Consider the following 17,798-nt stretch of genomic DNA (forward strand, 5'->3'; position numbering starts at 1 on the left):
ACTTGAATGCTCAGAATTCTTTCCAGCTATGCAGCGTGTGCAAAGAACATTAAAAGCAACTCACTCTGATGCAGTAAAAATCTGGCCGGAATTGGTGCAGATGGCATTGATGGGACTGTCGTGTCCCTTGAGTTCGCTCATTGGTGCAAATGTATCTACATTCCAGAGTTTCAGAATGCCCCCGCGGCAGCCGCTGAGAAGCACGGGGGAACCAGGCACATGTTCAAGAGCACAGACCCAATCCTTGTGGGCATTAGGAACTTGCTGAAAAGACATACCACAAAATCAGGTTGAGAAACAACATCATCCATCCGGAGGGCAAAGGCAAGCAGTTCGGCTCTGAAAAATGCATCAGATAATATGAAACAGAGGGCAATGCACATGATTAAATTGCGGTCCTCAAATATGGAATACTTAAGTCCACCTCTAAAAAAAAACTGACTTGCATACTTCAGAGCAAGTTGGCAATATAGCATCTATTGAAATTAGAGTGTGTGCTTTCAGAGTTCTATCTCCTATTCCCATATTTCTCTACTGAATGATCAAACACATCTTCTGCAATCGTGAAGGTTAGAAACTTCAATTTAAGATGGATGCTGGGAATTTTACCAGAATTCTTCCAGAAGTCTGGGGGCCGCAAATAAAGGTCTATCAACATATAGCATGCTGCACATTGCCAATCCTCTGCTTAGGCGAAGAAAAGCCCAGCTGATTTTGGTTCAAACAAAAAATTTCAATCCAACCTTTTCAGATTCTAAAATCAGTTTTCTAGACCCAAATACTATTATTTTTGCCTTTCAAAATTTTCAAGCCTCATTTTGGAGTAGCTGAAGAATTTCAGTTTGGGGGCAGCTCTGCTTTGCAAGGTTCCTATTATATTTTAACAGTACCTGGATGAGGTCTTTTTGAGCCAAGTCCCACTTTTTAATTCCATTATCTCTGGATCCACTAAACAGGTTGTCTCCCATAATAGTAAGCGCTTCTATGCCATCATAATGGGGAGGCTCAAAGTTGTGTGTAGGGCTTACAGTTCCCAGAGCTCCTTCAGTTACATCAAACATCTGAAATAGGAGCAAAACAATTTCAAATCTGCAACATAATCTTGGCCGGGAATTGACAAAACATAAATACCCACTCAACATAGTAGTATTATACAAATGTCTACAAAGGATTTGTAATAGTGTAGTAGTACCAACCACGAACTGATTTTAATAATTAACTAATTCAATAAAAATGATGCCTTATCTGAAATCTATATCCCAGCACAATTTTACTTAATTTCCCCCTTTAGCTCAAATGACAGGTGTGGTTTTTTTGGGAAAATGTTGCCATTACTATCTCTTCCCATCTCACTATCACAGTATCGCAAAGAATGGACACCAGACTATTAAACAGAAAACAAATTGAGGCCTTTTCGCTACACGGTCTGTCAATCATATTTTATAACCACAACAGCCTCAACAGCAAACTATCACCAGATGATCAATAGCAATAACTGTGTGTAAACAGAGGTATCTATAGGAAGATTAGAAGATTTGACACCCTTTTGTCTATGTGGTAATTATGAACCATAAAAATTATACAGTATTCATGTCAAAACTAAGGAGAGGCCAGAAATAACATTTGGAATAATTCTTAAAGAAAGAAGGGAATGAAAGCAATTCCTGAGATTAGGCTGCAAACCTAAGCACAAATATCTGGGAGAAAAGAAGTGACATTCACCTATTAGTAAGTCCACATGCATACTAATATTTAGAAATAACTTAAAACTCCCTGGAGGAAATAGTATGTTTTCTTGAATAATGAGTGAAAGTTTATCCAATTATTTTATTCTCCGATATCGAAACAAAAACCCTAGAAGTTCCCAAAGACTTTTTGACTTTGAATTTGTATTTTTCCAGGCACAGGTGAGAATGTCAGTTTGACTAGCCTTTTCTGGAAGTGAAAGACCAGACCAGCAGTGCTATCCTATACATGTTTTTATGTTCCATTGCACTTAATATGGTTTACCCCCAGTTGTGGGTATAGGATTGCAACCTCAGGCATTGTTCTGAGTAGAAATGGAGTCCAGTGCATTTCCACAAAAGAACCAAAGAAAATGGAAACCTATTCTCGAAGCTTGTTGTATTACTTCTGTGGTAAAGATGCAAAAGGAGGAAATACCTTAATATAGTGATCCTTTGAGCCAGTAATTATGAGATCTTGCCCATTGGAAATGCGGTCTACAGTAAGGCACATAACAGGGCCAAGGTGACCAGTTAGTTTTCCTGTAGACTGGAACCTAAAGAAACAAGCAAAGTGACTTAGCTTTAATTACTTCAAAGGAAAAGAAAGCATCTCTCCTGCCCATTTTTCAAAAATGCACTGGAAATCAGGCTTTGATCCCTGCAGATAGTTATATGGGTATACGTCCGAGTGAAACACCACATTAGTAACAGCAGGAATATCCAGTTTGGGGCAGAGTAGTTTAAACACTGTATTTTGATCTTCTCCTACTGACATTCTTGATGGCAGGTGAATGCTACCGGATCAGAAATAGCTCTAAATATAAGGTTGGGAATTCCACTTATGACTTCTTTCCCCCCCAAATTTGTGTTATTTGCACCTCTTAATTTTTCTTCTCTGTTTGTTTCATTGGCTAAGTTCATATTAGACGCCATCAGTCACGTACAACCCCGCTTCTGAGGGTGTGCAGCATTTCACACCAAAAATCATGGTTAAAAATAGGAGGCTAGCAGACTTCAACTCCACAGAAAGGCTTAGACATCACTGTAGATGAGGCATCCCCAACCTGCGGCCCTCCAGATGTTCTGGCCTACAACTCCCATAACAGGACCAGTGGTCAGGGATGATGGGAACTGTAGTCCAAAACATCTGGAGGGCTGAAGGTTGGGGAAGAGCCCTTTCTGTGCTGGTCTATGTGGGATGAATCCATGCTGTGACTCTTCATTGTGTGGGTGCCTCTCTTCCTGGAAACTCGAGAGGACCTGCGCTGCCCAGGCAACTTTAGCATTCCCTGGTGCATCACCATTCATCAATAATAATAATAATAATAATAATAATAATAATAATAATAATAATTTATTTATACCCCACCCATCTGGCTGGGTTTCCCCAGCCACTCTGGACAGCTTCCAACAAAACACTAAAATATAATAACCATTTAAACATTAAAAGCTTCCCTAAATAGGGCTGCCTTCAGATGTCTTCTAAAAGTTTAGTAGTTCTTTTTCTCTTTGATATCTGGTGGGAAGGCGTTCCACAGGGCGGGTGCCACTACCGAGAAGGCCCTCTGCCTGGTTCCCTGTAACATGGCTTCTCGTAGTGAGAGAACCGCCAGAAGGCCCTCGGCGCTGGACCTCTGTGTCCGGGCAGAACGATCTACAGCAGGCATCCCCAACCTTCGGCCCTCCAGATGTTTTGGACTACAATTCTCATCATCCCTGACCACTACAAGACCCGGGCTTCTTGTATAAGCAGAAAGGTATAGGGGAAAGCCATAATGCATCAATTCCCACAACGCAAACAGATGGTGAGAAGGCCTATAGACCCAAAAGCCTATAGGATGTTCCCTGCTATGGACTATTGCCATGGATGTGTCAGTTGGCAAACAGGGGATGAGGAGAGCACTGGCTGCAGCCACACTGGGCTTCACAGGATCTTTGCATGCTCAGTAAGTATTTTGGAAAGCTTTACCTCTTCAGGTCCCACATTCTCACTGCATTTCCTGCAGCCGCGTACAGAAACGTGCCTGTTGGGTTGAGAGCGATCTGGTTGATCTGGTTCTCTCCAGCTGGAATCGTCACTGTTCTGTTGGTACTGCCAGAACATGCATCTACTGGCATCGCCTGGCCTGAAGACCTGAGTTTTGCACGCAGAAAAACAAGAGGAAAAGAAACTTGCGATTATCTAAGAGGGGAAGACACACACCAAGTAATTCTGACAGTCCCACAAGCACATTGTATTCTGAATGTGGACAAAGGATCATCCTTGCAAAGCTTCCAACATTCCAATGCATTTACAGTGGTGCCTCGCAAGACGAAATTAATTCGTTCCGCAAGTCTTTTCGTCTTGCGAAGCACGGTTTCCCATAGGAATGCATTGAAAATCAATCAATGCGTTCCTATGGAAACCGCCTTCAGACCAGGTCCGGGGACAGTCTGTCCCCCGACCTCTTCTGAAGGCCGGCGGGGGGGGGGGGATGAATTCTCCGCTGTCCCGGGGCGATTTAAAAGCCCCCGGGAAGGCAGGCAGGGGGGACAAAGACTTTTGCCCCCCGCTCGCCTTCAGAAGAGGTCCAGAGGGCTCTCCAAGCTGCGGATAGCAGCCTGCTGCCCCGCACGAGGGGCAGACATTCGCCGCTTGGGGAGCCCTGCAGGACTTCCCCTGCAGGGCTCCCCAAGCGGCGAATGTCTGCCCCGCGCGAGGGGCAGCAGGCTGCTATCCGCAGCCTAGGTGGGAACTCTTCTGAAGGCTGGCGGGGGAGAAGGGCTTTTCTTCCCACCGCCAGCCTTCAGAACAGCCTTCTGAATGTTGGCAGTGGGGAGGAAAACCTTCCTCCCACCGCAAGTCTTCAAGACAGGTCCGGGAACAGAGGAGAAGCACTGCGCACCTTCCCCTCTGTTCCCGGACCTGTCCTGAAGGCTTGCGGTGGGAGGAGGACTTTCCTCCCCACCGCCAACATTCAGAATGCTGTTCTGAATGTTGGCGGTGGGGAGGAAAAACCCTCCTCCCAACGCAAGCCCCGGGAACAGAGGAGAAGCCCTTCGCGCCTTGTCCTCTGTTCCCGGACCTCCCACCGCAAGCCTTAGGACAGGTCCGGGAACAGAGGAGAAGGCGCGCTGCGCTTCCCCCGGAGATTTCCCTATGGGCTTTCGTCTTGCGAAGCAAGCCCATAGGGAAATTCGTCTTGCGAAGCCGCTAAAAAATCGGAAAACCCTTTCGTCTTGCGGGTTTTTCGTTTAGCGAGGCATTCGTCTTGCGGGGCACCACTGTATTTATATCTCATTTGTATATTGATTGCCCAGTCTAGCCCAAATATTCTAAGCAGGCAACTGGGGAAAATGACAGACATGGTTATGGTGAGCCTTTCAGGTTCAAGAGTACAAGGGAGATTCAAATGCCACAATATGACGAATGTTTGCTGACTTTTCTAGTTCTAGTTCTAGTTACAGCAAATAAAATATTCCCCAAACCAGATGCTTTTTTCCTTAAAAAAAAAACATTTAGGGGTACTCTCATTTTGACTCAAGAAAATCACCATTTTATAGTTCAAATTAGGAAAAATCAATACAGTAAATGGACAAAAGTACAAAGATTTGCAAATGTTTAGGGGTATGAGTGCCTCTGCACGCCCTCCCCCCGAAAAAAGCACTGCCCAAAACCATGTGTAAGTAATCAATCCATTTCAGAGGTCTCCAAAAAATCAAGGCTTCTAAGAATTGGCACATGGATTGAGCCATCACACGACCAGGATGCATGTATGAATTGCATGTATGAATTGAAGACGTCAGTATGTAGGAGGAAACTTGAAATGTAAACTGATGCCTCAAAAGTCAGTGGTAGACTATATGCTTTCCCATGCCAGATTACTCTCTGGCTAAAAAGGTATCAGGAAACAGGAGCAGGAAAGACATTGCCCTGTAGTTTGGGAGAAGTTTTCAAAGTAAAGTGAAATCCATAGTCTGACTTTCTATAAAGCCACTTCTGACCTTGGGAGGAGGTGGTGTTGCGGGCTTCTCGCCCCCAACACGTGCGCGGGGGCTGGCGCCCGCCCGCCCTTTTAAGGTTCTCTTTCTGACTTTGCTATGGACCTCGGTTGGTCGCCGTTAAGGGGCCTGGTAGGAATTTTTTCCACTTGGCAAATTGGCACCGGCCATTTGGTTTTTCATCACAACCCCTTTGGTTTTGGTGGTTAGGCATTGGTAGGGGTATTGTTATGTAGATGTGTTGGGGGGGGGAGCGCCATCACCTCCCCCAAATATTGAAGGGTAGTCTGGTAAAGGATTCCGGGGGGCGTGGCCCTGTCCGAAGCCTATGGAGGCCAGGGCCTAAAGCACCCCCCCGAGCGGTGACCCCGGGGGAGTTCCTAGTTGATGTGCCTCAGCAGGGCTCCCCCTGCTGGTGTTAACCCTTCCCGGTCTTCAAGCAAACTGGCTGAAGTCGGATAGGATAGGATAGTCGGATAGGACCAACACCTAAGCCAATACCGCTCTTTACCTGTAACCAATAAAGTTGTGGCCAATTTTAGCCCATTAACCTAAAATAATGTGTCTTGTGTCTTTATTTCTACTGGTGGGAGGTGGGACCTCGCCACGCAACAACTCCTGAGACAGGAGAGACTGGGTGAGGTGAACTCAAAACTTGCTGAGAAACAAGACTCTTCCTGCTACCTCACATCCCTTTCTTTCAGCCTTTTCTACTTGCTACTCTTCACCTAAGCTCATCATTTTTATCCATAAAGCCTCTACTATATGCTACCCAGGTGCTAAGTGCCCACCTGGAAGCAGACATTAAACAACAAAACACAGCCTCTAGTTTTCTTTCTTGCATCACCCCACTATAAGACACGGCCATCTGTCTTAGGCTGCACATCTTAAAATTAGTAAATTCATGCAGTTTTTCAACTCAATGGGTTTTACAACAAAGTAGCTGGGTTTTAGCCTAAGAGCTTTAAGATTAACTACATTTAACGTTAAGTACAATTTTCTCACCACTTACTCCAAAATGGTATGCCAAATGTTAATATTAAAATTCTGCTTTTCGGAGTTGCAACTTACGTTAGTGTCCGGATACACTTAGCAGAATCGCGGATGTCCCACACCTTAATATAAGATGTGGAGACTGTGAAGACCAAGCTAGTATAATTACAGTATTTTACAGATACTACGTTGTTGGGATGACCACCCAGAGACATTATTTCCTGTCCAGTCACCAAATTCCATACTTTACATGTGCGATCTAAACAAAAAGAAAGCAGAACAAGAACAGCAAATTAAAAAGTGGATAACATTGTAATATACTGTGCAACACTGATATACTGTTTTGGTGTGTAAAACAACTTAGATACCACCCAATCACCACTAAATTGCAGGAGTAAGAAGCCCCATAAGAGCACCATACACATTTCTTATGCATTTTATATTGTATTTTATATTACAGTAGGCTTCACTGGTCTTTTAGCATACTCTTGTTTGGTTCCCAATTTTGCTGTGGAGATTTCATTACATCTTGAAGAGGAGCTGAATAATGATAAAGGGGAAATCCCTTAGAATTGCTCTTTTGCTTGGTTTTGCAGGGTTTTGGTAAGGAAGGAAGGAAAAGGCATGAAATGACTGTGGCCCGCAACGAAATGGCCTGTTTGCTAATTCGGGAACTTCCTATGTGAAATGTTTAGCTTGCTGTATGAGGTGTAACATGAGAAAGGATGAACTAAGAGGGTTGGAGACAACACTTGGGTAATACTCGCTTAAGCAGGGTATGGCAAAATAAGGAATAGCAATGGTCAGTGGTCTTCAAGATGATTATGCTGAGGATCGCCTGTTCACAATGTGCACGCCCCAGGAGTTGGGGCGATGTATGTAATGCGCCATAAAAGCTTATGTACACTATTAGCAATGCCACAGATGGCTGCTCTGAATCTTTCTGTGTTTTGTGAAACTATAAGTGAATCTGTTTTGAAATCCTGGTGTGGTGTGGTGTTACTTGCACCAGTGCTTCTACCTTTCATGAACACAAAATAAAGTCTTCCCTCTCTCTCTCTGTGGTGACTGACTTTCCAGCCACAGACCCTTGAAAGGGGAAACCTTCAATCTCTACCAGCGAAGCTCCCACAGAACCAGTGTTCTATATTCCTTGCAGCCTGTACACAAAACTACTTAGCCGCCTCACTCTGAAACAACAGTGGCTTGTGAATAGCCTTGAAGGGAGCTCCACGAAGAGCACAATGTGTTAGTTATCAGGACACCTATGGCGGTACCCAAATTCCTCTTTCCCAGGAAGTTTCTGTGGTTGGTGAATCACCACTCCAGACTGTGGCTTCAATATCAAGCCAGCCTCATGCTCTCAACACCACTCCCTGCCTTCTTTAACTTCTGGCCTGATGAAGAATTCTGCAAAACTCCAAAGCTAGCAATTATTTGTGATAAAGACACTGCCTCACAGTGGACCTCTCCACCAATTGCTTGCCTCCCTTCTTAGTAGTCAGCTTTCTCTCTTTGGGTAGCCCCATCGGTATATGAAGTGGATTCAGAAAGCTGCAAGACCAACAAGAGACATGTCAAACCTTTTGATCCTGTAAAGAGGAGGTCGTCAGTAGAATCGACACAAAGCACAGCCTTCGTATGACCTTCAGCAATGTGGATACAATGAATTGGAGAAGATCTGACGCATTTGGACGAAGAGAATGGGTTGATTATGCCTCTAGAAAAGGAAACAAATGAACAGTGGATTAGAATTTGTGACAGGTCATTTCTCCATCGTACATCATACATTTCCCCCACCCTGCCAGACTCCTGAGAGATCTTACAGGGATCTGTAGAATAAGGCAGGCAAATGTGTTGACCTATTTATATACAGCAGACTGCAAGTTCAGATATTCTGCTCCTACCACAAAGGACATATCCACCACTAGCACTGATGGTGGGGTCAACCCTGATCATTTTGTTGAGCCAAGAGCACCCACTGGCATTGCTCTGCAAAAGCTGAGGAACAGCACATCTCAGGGTTCTGGGTTTGAGCCCCCCATTTTAGGTGAAAGATTCCCGCATTGCAGGGGTTGGACAAGATGATCCTCACAAGTCCCTTCCAACTCCAGAATTCTGAGACTTTCCAGAATTCCATCAGATTAGGGCATTGAGTGCCTTCTGCACTCCAGACCACCCACTCATACAGATCCAAATTCTGTGCTAGAGAAACCAGCTCATCTAGAACATGGTCAGCTGAATAAGAATATGTGGTAGAAAAAACTTCATTAAAATTGTGATGCGTTTTTTCCCCAAACGAAAGGTCCTAATTTTATAATGTCATACATGCTGTGTTTGACGTTTTTAAGGCCACACCTTTAGCTCAATTGTTAATGGGATTCAAATTTGAGCTGATGCCAATTTCTGCCCACTGGAAGTCGTGTGGGACAATTTTTCTCTGTGCCAGAATGTGTTTCAAAGCTGGTCTCCCCTTCATATTTTCAGAGGCTTGCTTCAGGACATTTAACTATTGCCTCTGGTTGAATTTAGCCCTTATTGGTTTGATTCCTTTAGTACTGCTTGGTTTGCAAGAAAGCAGCTAGACTAAAGTCATGTGAATTCTGCTACTCTCATATGTATAGAAGGGAAATGTTTGTTTTTCCATGCATCTGGTCTCTTACGATTTTTTGCATTAAATTTAAAAATCAATGCTTTCAGGGCCAACTCAACCATATGGGCAGATCAGGAGGCAGCTGCCTTGGGAAGTAGAAGCAGAGCTCAGGGAATGTTCATCATGTTGAAAGCAGCTTGCATGTTGCTTTTAGCATGGAATGTTTCCATTGCAAGCCAGAGTGGACCCCACAACCCTCAGATGTGAGGGCTATGTTACTCTCTGTTTACTTGGCTATGTACTCAACCTGCTTGGCAACCTTTTGCTTGCTTTAAACCTTGAGCAGCTCTTGTCTAAGAACACAGTGAGAGCCCTGATGGATCAGATCACAAGCTCACTTGTCTGGAACAAGGACTGGTAATCTTAGAAGTTGTTGCCGCCATGGATTTCCAGCAGGGAACCATTCCACACATTAACACATCGAACTAGATTCAGAGCCTTGGGAAACCACAGGGAATGCCCCAACTATGATTTAGAATGGAGCATTAGAGGAGGGGGGGCCCTGAATTTTGGTATCACACAGGTCACTGCGGAAATTCAAGACCACAAGGTCCGCCACCGATTATGACTTTTACAGTGGTACCTTGGTTTTCGAGCGTCTCGGAAACCGAACGTTTCGAAACCTGAACACTGAAAACCCGGAAGTAATTGCTTCCGTTTTCAAACGTGCCTTGGCAGTTGAATGGCTTCCGCTGTGAGTTATTCAATTTTTCCAATTGAACTTGCAGCCAGCCCTTTGTGCCTTGGTTGTCTAACATTTCGGAAGTCAAACGGTCTTCCGGAACAGATTACATTAGACAACCAAGGTACCACTGTATAATATTGTTGGATTCTTGTGTTCTGTTTTGGTTCATCTCTTTGGGTCCCTGACAAGGCAGAAAGGTAGCAGGGAAACGGCACAAATAAATGCATGAAGGAATCGTCCGTGTGGGATAGAAGGATTGAAGGCCAGTATTCTCCCCAAAAGGATGCCTTTGCTTATCTTCTCATGGAGGCCGTTTCAGGTGAGGAAAATTTCCCATGTTTCCAACTCACTTTTCTATGAAGGGTTTAGCCTTTACAGAAATTGGAAGTATGAATGGGTGCTTAGACTGACTGGATACATAAAAAACTGATCCAGGGATGGAGAACCCCATACCATCTGAATGTTGTTGGTATTCAACTCCTATCAGTCCCAGCCAACATGATCAGGAATGAGGCAAGTTGAAGACCAGCAACATCTAGAGAGCAACAGGCTCCTCCTCATCCCTGAACTAAATTGACTTTCAGTCTGCATGCAGTTTTGGGTTCCATTAACAAAAGCGTTGCATCCATGGCAGAATCAACAGTAGTTAAGACACAGCTAACATGTATTCTATCCTGTCAAACGGGGACACCAATACCCCTTGAAGCCTCCTTAGTGGGCAGAAAGGTGAGTTGTGTGTGTGTGTGTGTGTGTGTGTGTGTGTGTGTGTATGTCTGTGTTAAATTTAATTTAAGTGAAGAGAAGGTATTAAATTGGATGCAAAGAGTAGCTTATACATTTTGAGAAATGCAGTTGAAGTTATCCTGGCAAGAAATGTGTAGTCAAGGTAGATGCATGCAGCACATGGAACATTTAGTCTTCTAACCTGATGTGGCAGTTATGGAAGAACTGGACCCAATTCCAGATTTTCCTTACAAATGCAATTGCTTCCGAACAGGGGAGAAACTGAATTCCCTGTTGCTTTGAAGCTCCAGCATTTCCAGCAATAAAGGAGTGCAGAGATGCCTATTGAAAGCCCAGTTACGTTGCTTGCTTTAAAAAAAACCACACACACACACCCTAAAGTGGACTGTAGACATGCATAGTGCAAACCAGGTATCATCAATAAAGAGAAGAGTAGAAGAATTCAGCAGAATTCTCAGGTGACACAGCAGAGAAGAGGTTACATATATCCTTGAAAAGGGCAATGAATAGGTTGTGTGGCTGATACAACTACCATAAAAACAACAACTACAAGGAAACCCTTACAAATGACCATACTGGAGAGAGAAAGAGGGATGACTGTCCAAAGTATTGTGACAAACATCAAGGAGAAAAAGTGGAATAGGTTGAGAGATGCACACATTGACCTACTTCCTCAGTTTAAATGAATGGAGGAGCTGTTGCAGGCAGAGGAGCTGTGTGTGCAATATAAAAGCTCACACACAGCTGAAAAATATGAGAATACGGTTGATGCTATCCATGGCCCCATCGCACTGTACCTTTACAGCTTTAAACAGCCATGGCTTCGCTCAAAGAATCTGGGAACTGTAGTTTGTTAAGGGTGGTGAGTGTACTTAAGAGAGCCCTATTCCCCTCACGGGACGCAGGTGGCGCTATGGGTTAAACCACAGAGCCTAGGGCTTGCTGATCAGAAGGTCGGCAGTTCGAATCCCCGTGATGGGGTGAGCTCCCGTTGCTCGGTCCCTGCTCCTGCCAACCTAGCAGTTCGAAAGCCCATCAAAGTACAAGTAGATAAATAGGTACTGCTCTGGCGGGAAGGTAAACGGCGTCTCTGTGCGCTGCTCTGGTTCGCCAGAAGCGGCTTAGTCATGCTGGCCACATGATCTGGAAGCTGTATGCCGCCTCCCTTGGCCAATAAAGCGAGATGAGCGCCGCAACCCCAGAGTCGGTCATGACTGGACCTAATGGCCAGGGGTCCCCTTTACCTTTTTCCCCCTCACAAAGATACAGTTCCCAGGGAAGAGGGATTATTGGTGGTTAAACCACTCTGGGAGATGTAGATCTATGAGGTGAATAGAGTTTTCCTAAGTACACTCAGCACCTGGAACAAACTATAAATCCCAGGATTTGATACGGGGTGGGGGGGAGAAACGATGGATGTTTACTGTAGTATGACACTGCTGTAAATGTATAGTGCATACAGGGCCAGTTTGTCTGATCATGTAATCTGAATTCAAGATAATAAGAAATGGAACTCCTATCCCTTTCTGAATTTGGCTCATTTAGAAGTTGCTTATATATCTCCTAGCCTCTTTATTTATAGAAAGGAAAAACAGTCTTTGCTCAGTACTATAAGAAATAAAAATGCTAGTAATTACTGCTATTTGCTCTTTTTTGGTGAAACAGATTTTCCCCTTCAGATATGTTATTCTGCCCATCTTTAGAATACAATATTATTGTGAACAACGGCACAGGATATACGAGGAAAAAAACCCTGACTTTTACCACACAGTTCAATATAGCTTTTCGCTATCAACAAAGCAGATTGAGGACAACAAGAAAGGTGCATATTGACCTATCGTGTTTTCCAGGGATTTAAAAGAAAGAAAAAATGTGTTTAAACAAAAAGAAGTGAACCACACACACACAAATTTCTGCCCATTGAATGCTATAAAAAGTACACATGCTGGACAAAGAAAAAACCCACACCAAATGTTTTACGTTTCCATCACAATAAAAATAAAATGATGCAAGGAACATATGAATGTTTCGGAGGGGACACGGAATAAAGAAAGCCATGCAGAAAAGAGTTAGTTAACTTAAGAACTGCAGTAAGGTATTAAACATATCAATAAGATTCCAGAAGATGGAAAGGAGGAAGAGAGAGTACCTGTGTACCTCCGAGAGAGAGGAATCACTTTCATCAGACCTACAATGAACGGTGGTAGGATTACGGAAAAAGAATACAGGCATCAGCAGAGTAAAAATTCCATTGCAAAAAGAATGAACAATCGCATCGCTATGTAAGGAGGCGGCACCAGTTTGCAGACTTTACTGAGTTTAGTAACGCTGGGGGAGTGAGCCGCAAAATCTGTATCTTTCCCCATATACTGTTCATATCATATAGACTCATGTGCAAGCCATTTCCAGCTTCCTCAAGAATTCTTAGAGAACTCGGTTGGGGGAGATCCTAATAAAATGGCTGCAACGTGCCTGCTTGCGTTTATGTTAATTTGTGCATGCATTATGAGCGGGGGTGGGGGGGGGAAACTAAGGGTGCTGGTATCTGCTTTGGAACCATGTTCAAAATTACAGTTATCTAGTTTAAAATAAAAAAGATGTGTGTTTCCCCCCCAAAAAAACTAAATTGAGATTTGGTCATGTTATTTTTGTTTTTCACTTTGCAATGATTTAAAAATCATCCAGATTTAAAACATAGCAGTATTCTTTTAAGAATTAAGGCTATTGAAGCCTTCATTTTGATAAGAAATCTAACATGCCAAAATTGTGATTCTGGGTTACAATTGCTAAAGCTCAAAGCATACAAACAGCCGTAAATGTCAATAGGTTGTATCCAATTTAGTCATACTCAGAGTAGTATATGTCTACTACTCATTGAAATGAATCCTTAAAGTTAGCACGGGTTCATTGTATATGTGTGGATGTACTCTGAGCAGAACTTAGTTGGATACAATCCATTATTTCCATTAGTGTATTGGCAGCTTTAGAATGGTTACTACTTTTAGCTGGTATATAAAACAGCTACAAGCATGGGCTTAATCTACGGAGACATTTGCAAGCAGCTGTTAGAGATATGTATAGTAGCTGCAGACTTGCCGGGGAAAACATTAGATCGCAACAGCAGAAATATCAGCAACAGGAGTAAAAAAAGAAAAAAGCCACCAGCCTACAATCAAAAGCTGAGAGTTAAACAAAACTGGGCAGCGTTTGAAGTTCAGCAATCTTGCAAGAGAGATTCTGGATCAACTCAAACATGTCATCACATGAGAAAAATAACACTTGGAAGCTAGCGGCATTGAGATGTCCCTCTCTGGGTCGTATCCTATGCCAACAGCTCTACCCTAAGACATAGTTACAGGTAGGTAGCCGTGTTGGTCTGCCATAGTCGAAACAAAATTTTAAAAAAAACTTCTAGTAGCACCTTAGAGACCAAGTAAGTTTGTCACTGGTATGAGCTTTCGTGTGCATGCACACTTCTTCAGATAACTAAGTTTGTCATTGGCATGAGCTTTCGTGTGCATGCACACTTCTTCATGTGCATGCAGACACGGAAGCTCATACCAATGACAAACTTAGTTGGTCTCTAAGGTGCTACTAGGGACGTGGGGAGCGCTGTGGGTTAAACCACAGAGCCTAAGACTTGCTGATCAGAAGGTCGGCGGTTCGAATCCCCGCAACGGGGTGAGCTCCCGTTGCTCAGCCCCTGCTCCTGCCAACCTAGCAGTTTGAAAGCACATCAAAGTGCAAGTAGATAAATAGGTACCACTCTGGTGGGAAGGAAAAGGCGTTTCTGTGCGCAGCTCTGGTTTGCCAGAAGCGGCTTAGTCATGCTGGCCACATGATCCGGAAGCTGTACGCTGGCTCCCTCGGCCAATAAAGCAAGATGAGTGCCGCAACCCCAGAGTCGGCCACGACTGGACCTAATGGTCAGGGGTCCCTTTACCTTTAAGGTGCTACTGGAAGGAATTTTTTTTATTTTTTTACCCTAAGACATGTTGTTTATGGATGCTGAATGAGAGCACCTGGAAAATTCCTTTGTGTAGGAACACCCTAACTGTAAGAGTCGCTGTGCTGTTGAGCCTAGCAAAGAAGTACTCTTGAGATCTAAAAGGACACGGCATGGAAAAACAGACGGTGCAAGCTGAAAAGGCCACTCTGCCCCACAACTGCCTTGAGATGGGCTGGGGTAAAAGAAAGACAGAGAGGATCAGGAAGCGGGGGATGGGTGGTTGTGCGGTGAGCACGAAATGGCAGCACCCTTCTCAGCTGTCCAGAGTCTGCTGCCTTGAAGCAACCTCCTCCCTGAGCCTCATGAGCAGGCCCCAGCCCTGGTTTATAGGGAATATTACTCATATAGAAGGGACGCGGGTGGCGCTGTGAGTTAAACCATAGAACCTAGGGCTTGCCAATCAGAAGGTTGGCGGTTTGAATCTCCACAATGGGGTGAGCTCCCGTTGCTCGGTCCCTGCTCCTGCCAACCTAGCAGTTCGAGAGCATCTAGTGCAAGTAGATAAATAGGTACCGCTCCAGCGGGAAGGTAAACAGCGTTTCCGTGTGCTGCTCTGGTTCGCCAGAAGCAGCTTAGTCATGCTGGCCACATGACCCGGAAGCTGTACGCCGGCTCCTTCAGCCAATAAAGTGAGATGAGCACCAGAGTCGGCCACAACTGGACCTAATGGTCAGGGGTCCCTTTACCTTTAACTCATATAGAAGCACAAGAAATAAGATTCATCAGGAAACAAGAGATGGAACCGTGGCAATTCCATGCCATGTCTAAAAAGCTACTTTGAGGGGTTGGGAGTGGGGACAAACAAGAGGAGAAATAGCAGTTATACTTTCAGTCCCTGGCCAGAGAGAGCCAGAACATTAACATTTTGTATCTATGTTTTCAGCTTATTATGTGCGCCTTGGGCAATGTGGGAATCTGGTCTTTCCCTTTGCGACTTACTTATCCAGCTGAACTGATGTGTTTCCCTGAGAAACAGTGAGACGACTAAAAACATTCAGTTCATTACGGGGCCGGCTTGGTGGGGAGGAAGGAGGTGACAGACTAGCCTCTGAGGTTCCAGAATCTGAGCTACAAGAAAAAAATCAAACATTAAAAGCCTCTTCAAATTAAAAAAAAAAAAAGAAAATGAAATTGTTAGAGAGGTTAAAAAAAACTAATGAAACATGCCTCAGAACAACTTATTGGTGCCCTGCTTGCTTAATTAAGAAATGCAGTTTGCATGCTCCTCTGGCAGAACAGAAATATAATCCTTACACAGTTATTTTTAAAAATCTGCTGGCCACAAGATGGCAGTGTACTCAAACATTTTTTGATTTTTAAAAGTTAAGCAATACCTAGAAAAGGGCAGAGTAAAATGAAAGAATTCAAGGATGAAAAAATATAGGGCTGTGTATCTTTCAAAGACACTAAAGCCTTCAAAAAAAACCAAATAATGACAGATGTTGCATTGATATTCAATGCAATGAAAAGAAACTTATTGAAGGAAAACAAGTATTTATCTATTGCATTTATATCCCATTTTTCTTCCAAGGAGCTCCAGGTGGCGTACATTTTATCCTGACAACGTTTTCAATATTTGCAACTCTCAAGTAACAGTGTTTATTAATATACAATATCTATATACATATATCTTACTGTTTTTGCTCTTTTGACTTTGGTTTATCTGGAGATTTCTCATAGGTTTTTCTCTTTGATAAAGGTGAGGGTTCTGGTAGTTTCTTTTCTGTCAGAGATGACTGCCTAGACCTGAGAGAACAGAAAACATTGCCTATTTCTTATTCTCTTCACTGAATTTTATTTTCTTTCTTTTTACACTCTGAGTTCCAATTCTATACAACAGAAGCAGACAAAAATAAATAAATGAATGTTTTGAGGTAAATTCACAAGTATGCATTTAAAAAAACAGCAAAATGGCATTAGGTGCTTCCAAGTTCCCTTTGTCCAGCTGCTCTGACTGTTCTTCATGTACAACATTTAAAGTCCATGCCATCATTGTCCAAGTTTCCAAATTACTACTTCATTACACCCCAGTCACAAGATTTCAATGGAAGCTTTGTATATATTCAGTTGCAAGTCAGAGCTGGTTCATATAGGCATTGCTTATCCCTTGATTCCTGAATGGGTAAGTAAAGTCTATAATGGGTAACTAAAGTCTATGGGACGTGGGTGGTGCTGTGGGTTAAACCACAGAGCCTAGGATTTGCTGATCAGAAGGTCGGCGGTTCAAATGGGGTGAGCTCCCGTTGCTCGGTCCCTGCTCCTGCCAACCTAGCAGTTCGAAAGCACGTCAAAGTGCAAGTAGATAAATAGGTACCGCTCTGGCGGGAAGGTAAACGGCGTCTCTGTGCGCTGCTCTGGTTCGCCAGAAGCGGCTTAGTCATGCTGGCCACATGACCCCGAAGCTGTATGCCGGCTCCCTTGGCCAATAAAGCGAGATGAGCGCCGCAACCCCAGAGTCGGTCATGACTGGACCTAATGGTCAGGGGTCCTTTACCTTTACCTAAAGTCTATAAACCTCCAGATGTTGCCAAGAGAGAATTCCCATTATCCCTCACCATTGACCATGCAGGTTGGGGCCAATGGGAGTTGGAGTCTAAACAACACCTGAAGTTTCTCCATCCCTGATTAAAATAATTTCTATATGACCTCTTCACTTAAGTCTCAAGGCAGGGTGCACATTAAAAGACATGGCAGTATACAAAATAAAAAATAATTAAATATTAAATACAAAACGATATATAGAATGAAATGCAGGCATAGGAGAGATCCCTCCCTAGATGCCAAGATGAAATCCTCTAAACTAGTCACCCTTCCCAATATTTAGGTTCCATGTTTACATATAGGAAGCTTTTTTCTACTTTTGATGGAGGAACAGCCAATCACTGCAGTCTGAGCGGTACATCCCAGACACAAGTATTTTTCCACCTCAGAGGGAGGGAGATCTAAGAGGCCACCTTTCATCTACTTGTTAAGTCACACCTTTAATTTTTGAGCTCATATTTGAAG

The 17,798-nt window shown here is 43.7% G+C and overlaps 1 protein-coding gene across 16 annotated transcripts in view; it reads right to left on the minus strand.

Moving 5' to 3' along the window:
• The window catches only part of KIF21A (kinesin family member 21A), a 99,198-nt gene that overhangs the window by 2,560 nt on the left and 78,840 nt on the right, over positions 1-17,798 (minus strand). For 4 of the 16 annotated variants that reach the window (XM_083701283.1, XM_083701281.1, XM_083701280.1 and 1 more), the window contains 9 exons: positions 16,428-16,538; positions 15,732-15,860; positions 12,933-12,971; positions 8,285-8,421; positions 6,780-6,960; positions 3,697-3,861; positions 2,164-2,281; positions 891-1,061; positions 65-264 (listed from right to left, as the gene is read on the minus strand). In XM_083701283.1, the coding sequence (XP_083557409.1) occupies positions 65-264; positions 891-1,061; positions 2,164-2,281; positions 3,697-3,861; positions 6,780-6,960; positions 8,285-8,421; positions 12,933-12,971; positions 15,732-15,860; positions 16,428-16,538 (1,251 nt within the window). The remainder of the gene's footprint in view (positions 1-64; positions 265-890; positions 1,062-2,163; positions 2,282-3,696; positions 3,862-6,779; positions 6,961-8,284; positions 8,422-12,932; positions 12,972-15,731; positions 15,861-16,427; positions 16,539-17,798) is intronic. The other 12 variants (XM_083701276.1, XM_083701274.1, XM_083701273.1 and 9 more) reach the window with 3 other exon arrangements.

This window comes from Podarcis gaigeae (genome assembly GCF_964106915.1).
Source record: "Podarcis gaigeae genome assembly, chromosome: 10".
Taxonomy (NCBI): domain Eukaryota; kingdom Metazoa; phylum Chordata; class Lepidosauria; order Squamata; family Lacertidae; genus Podarcis; species Podarcis gaigeae.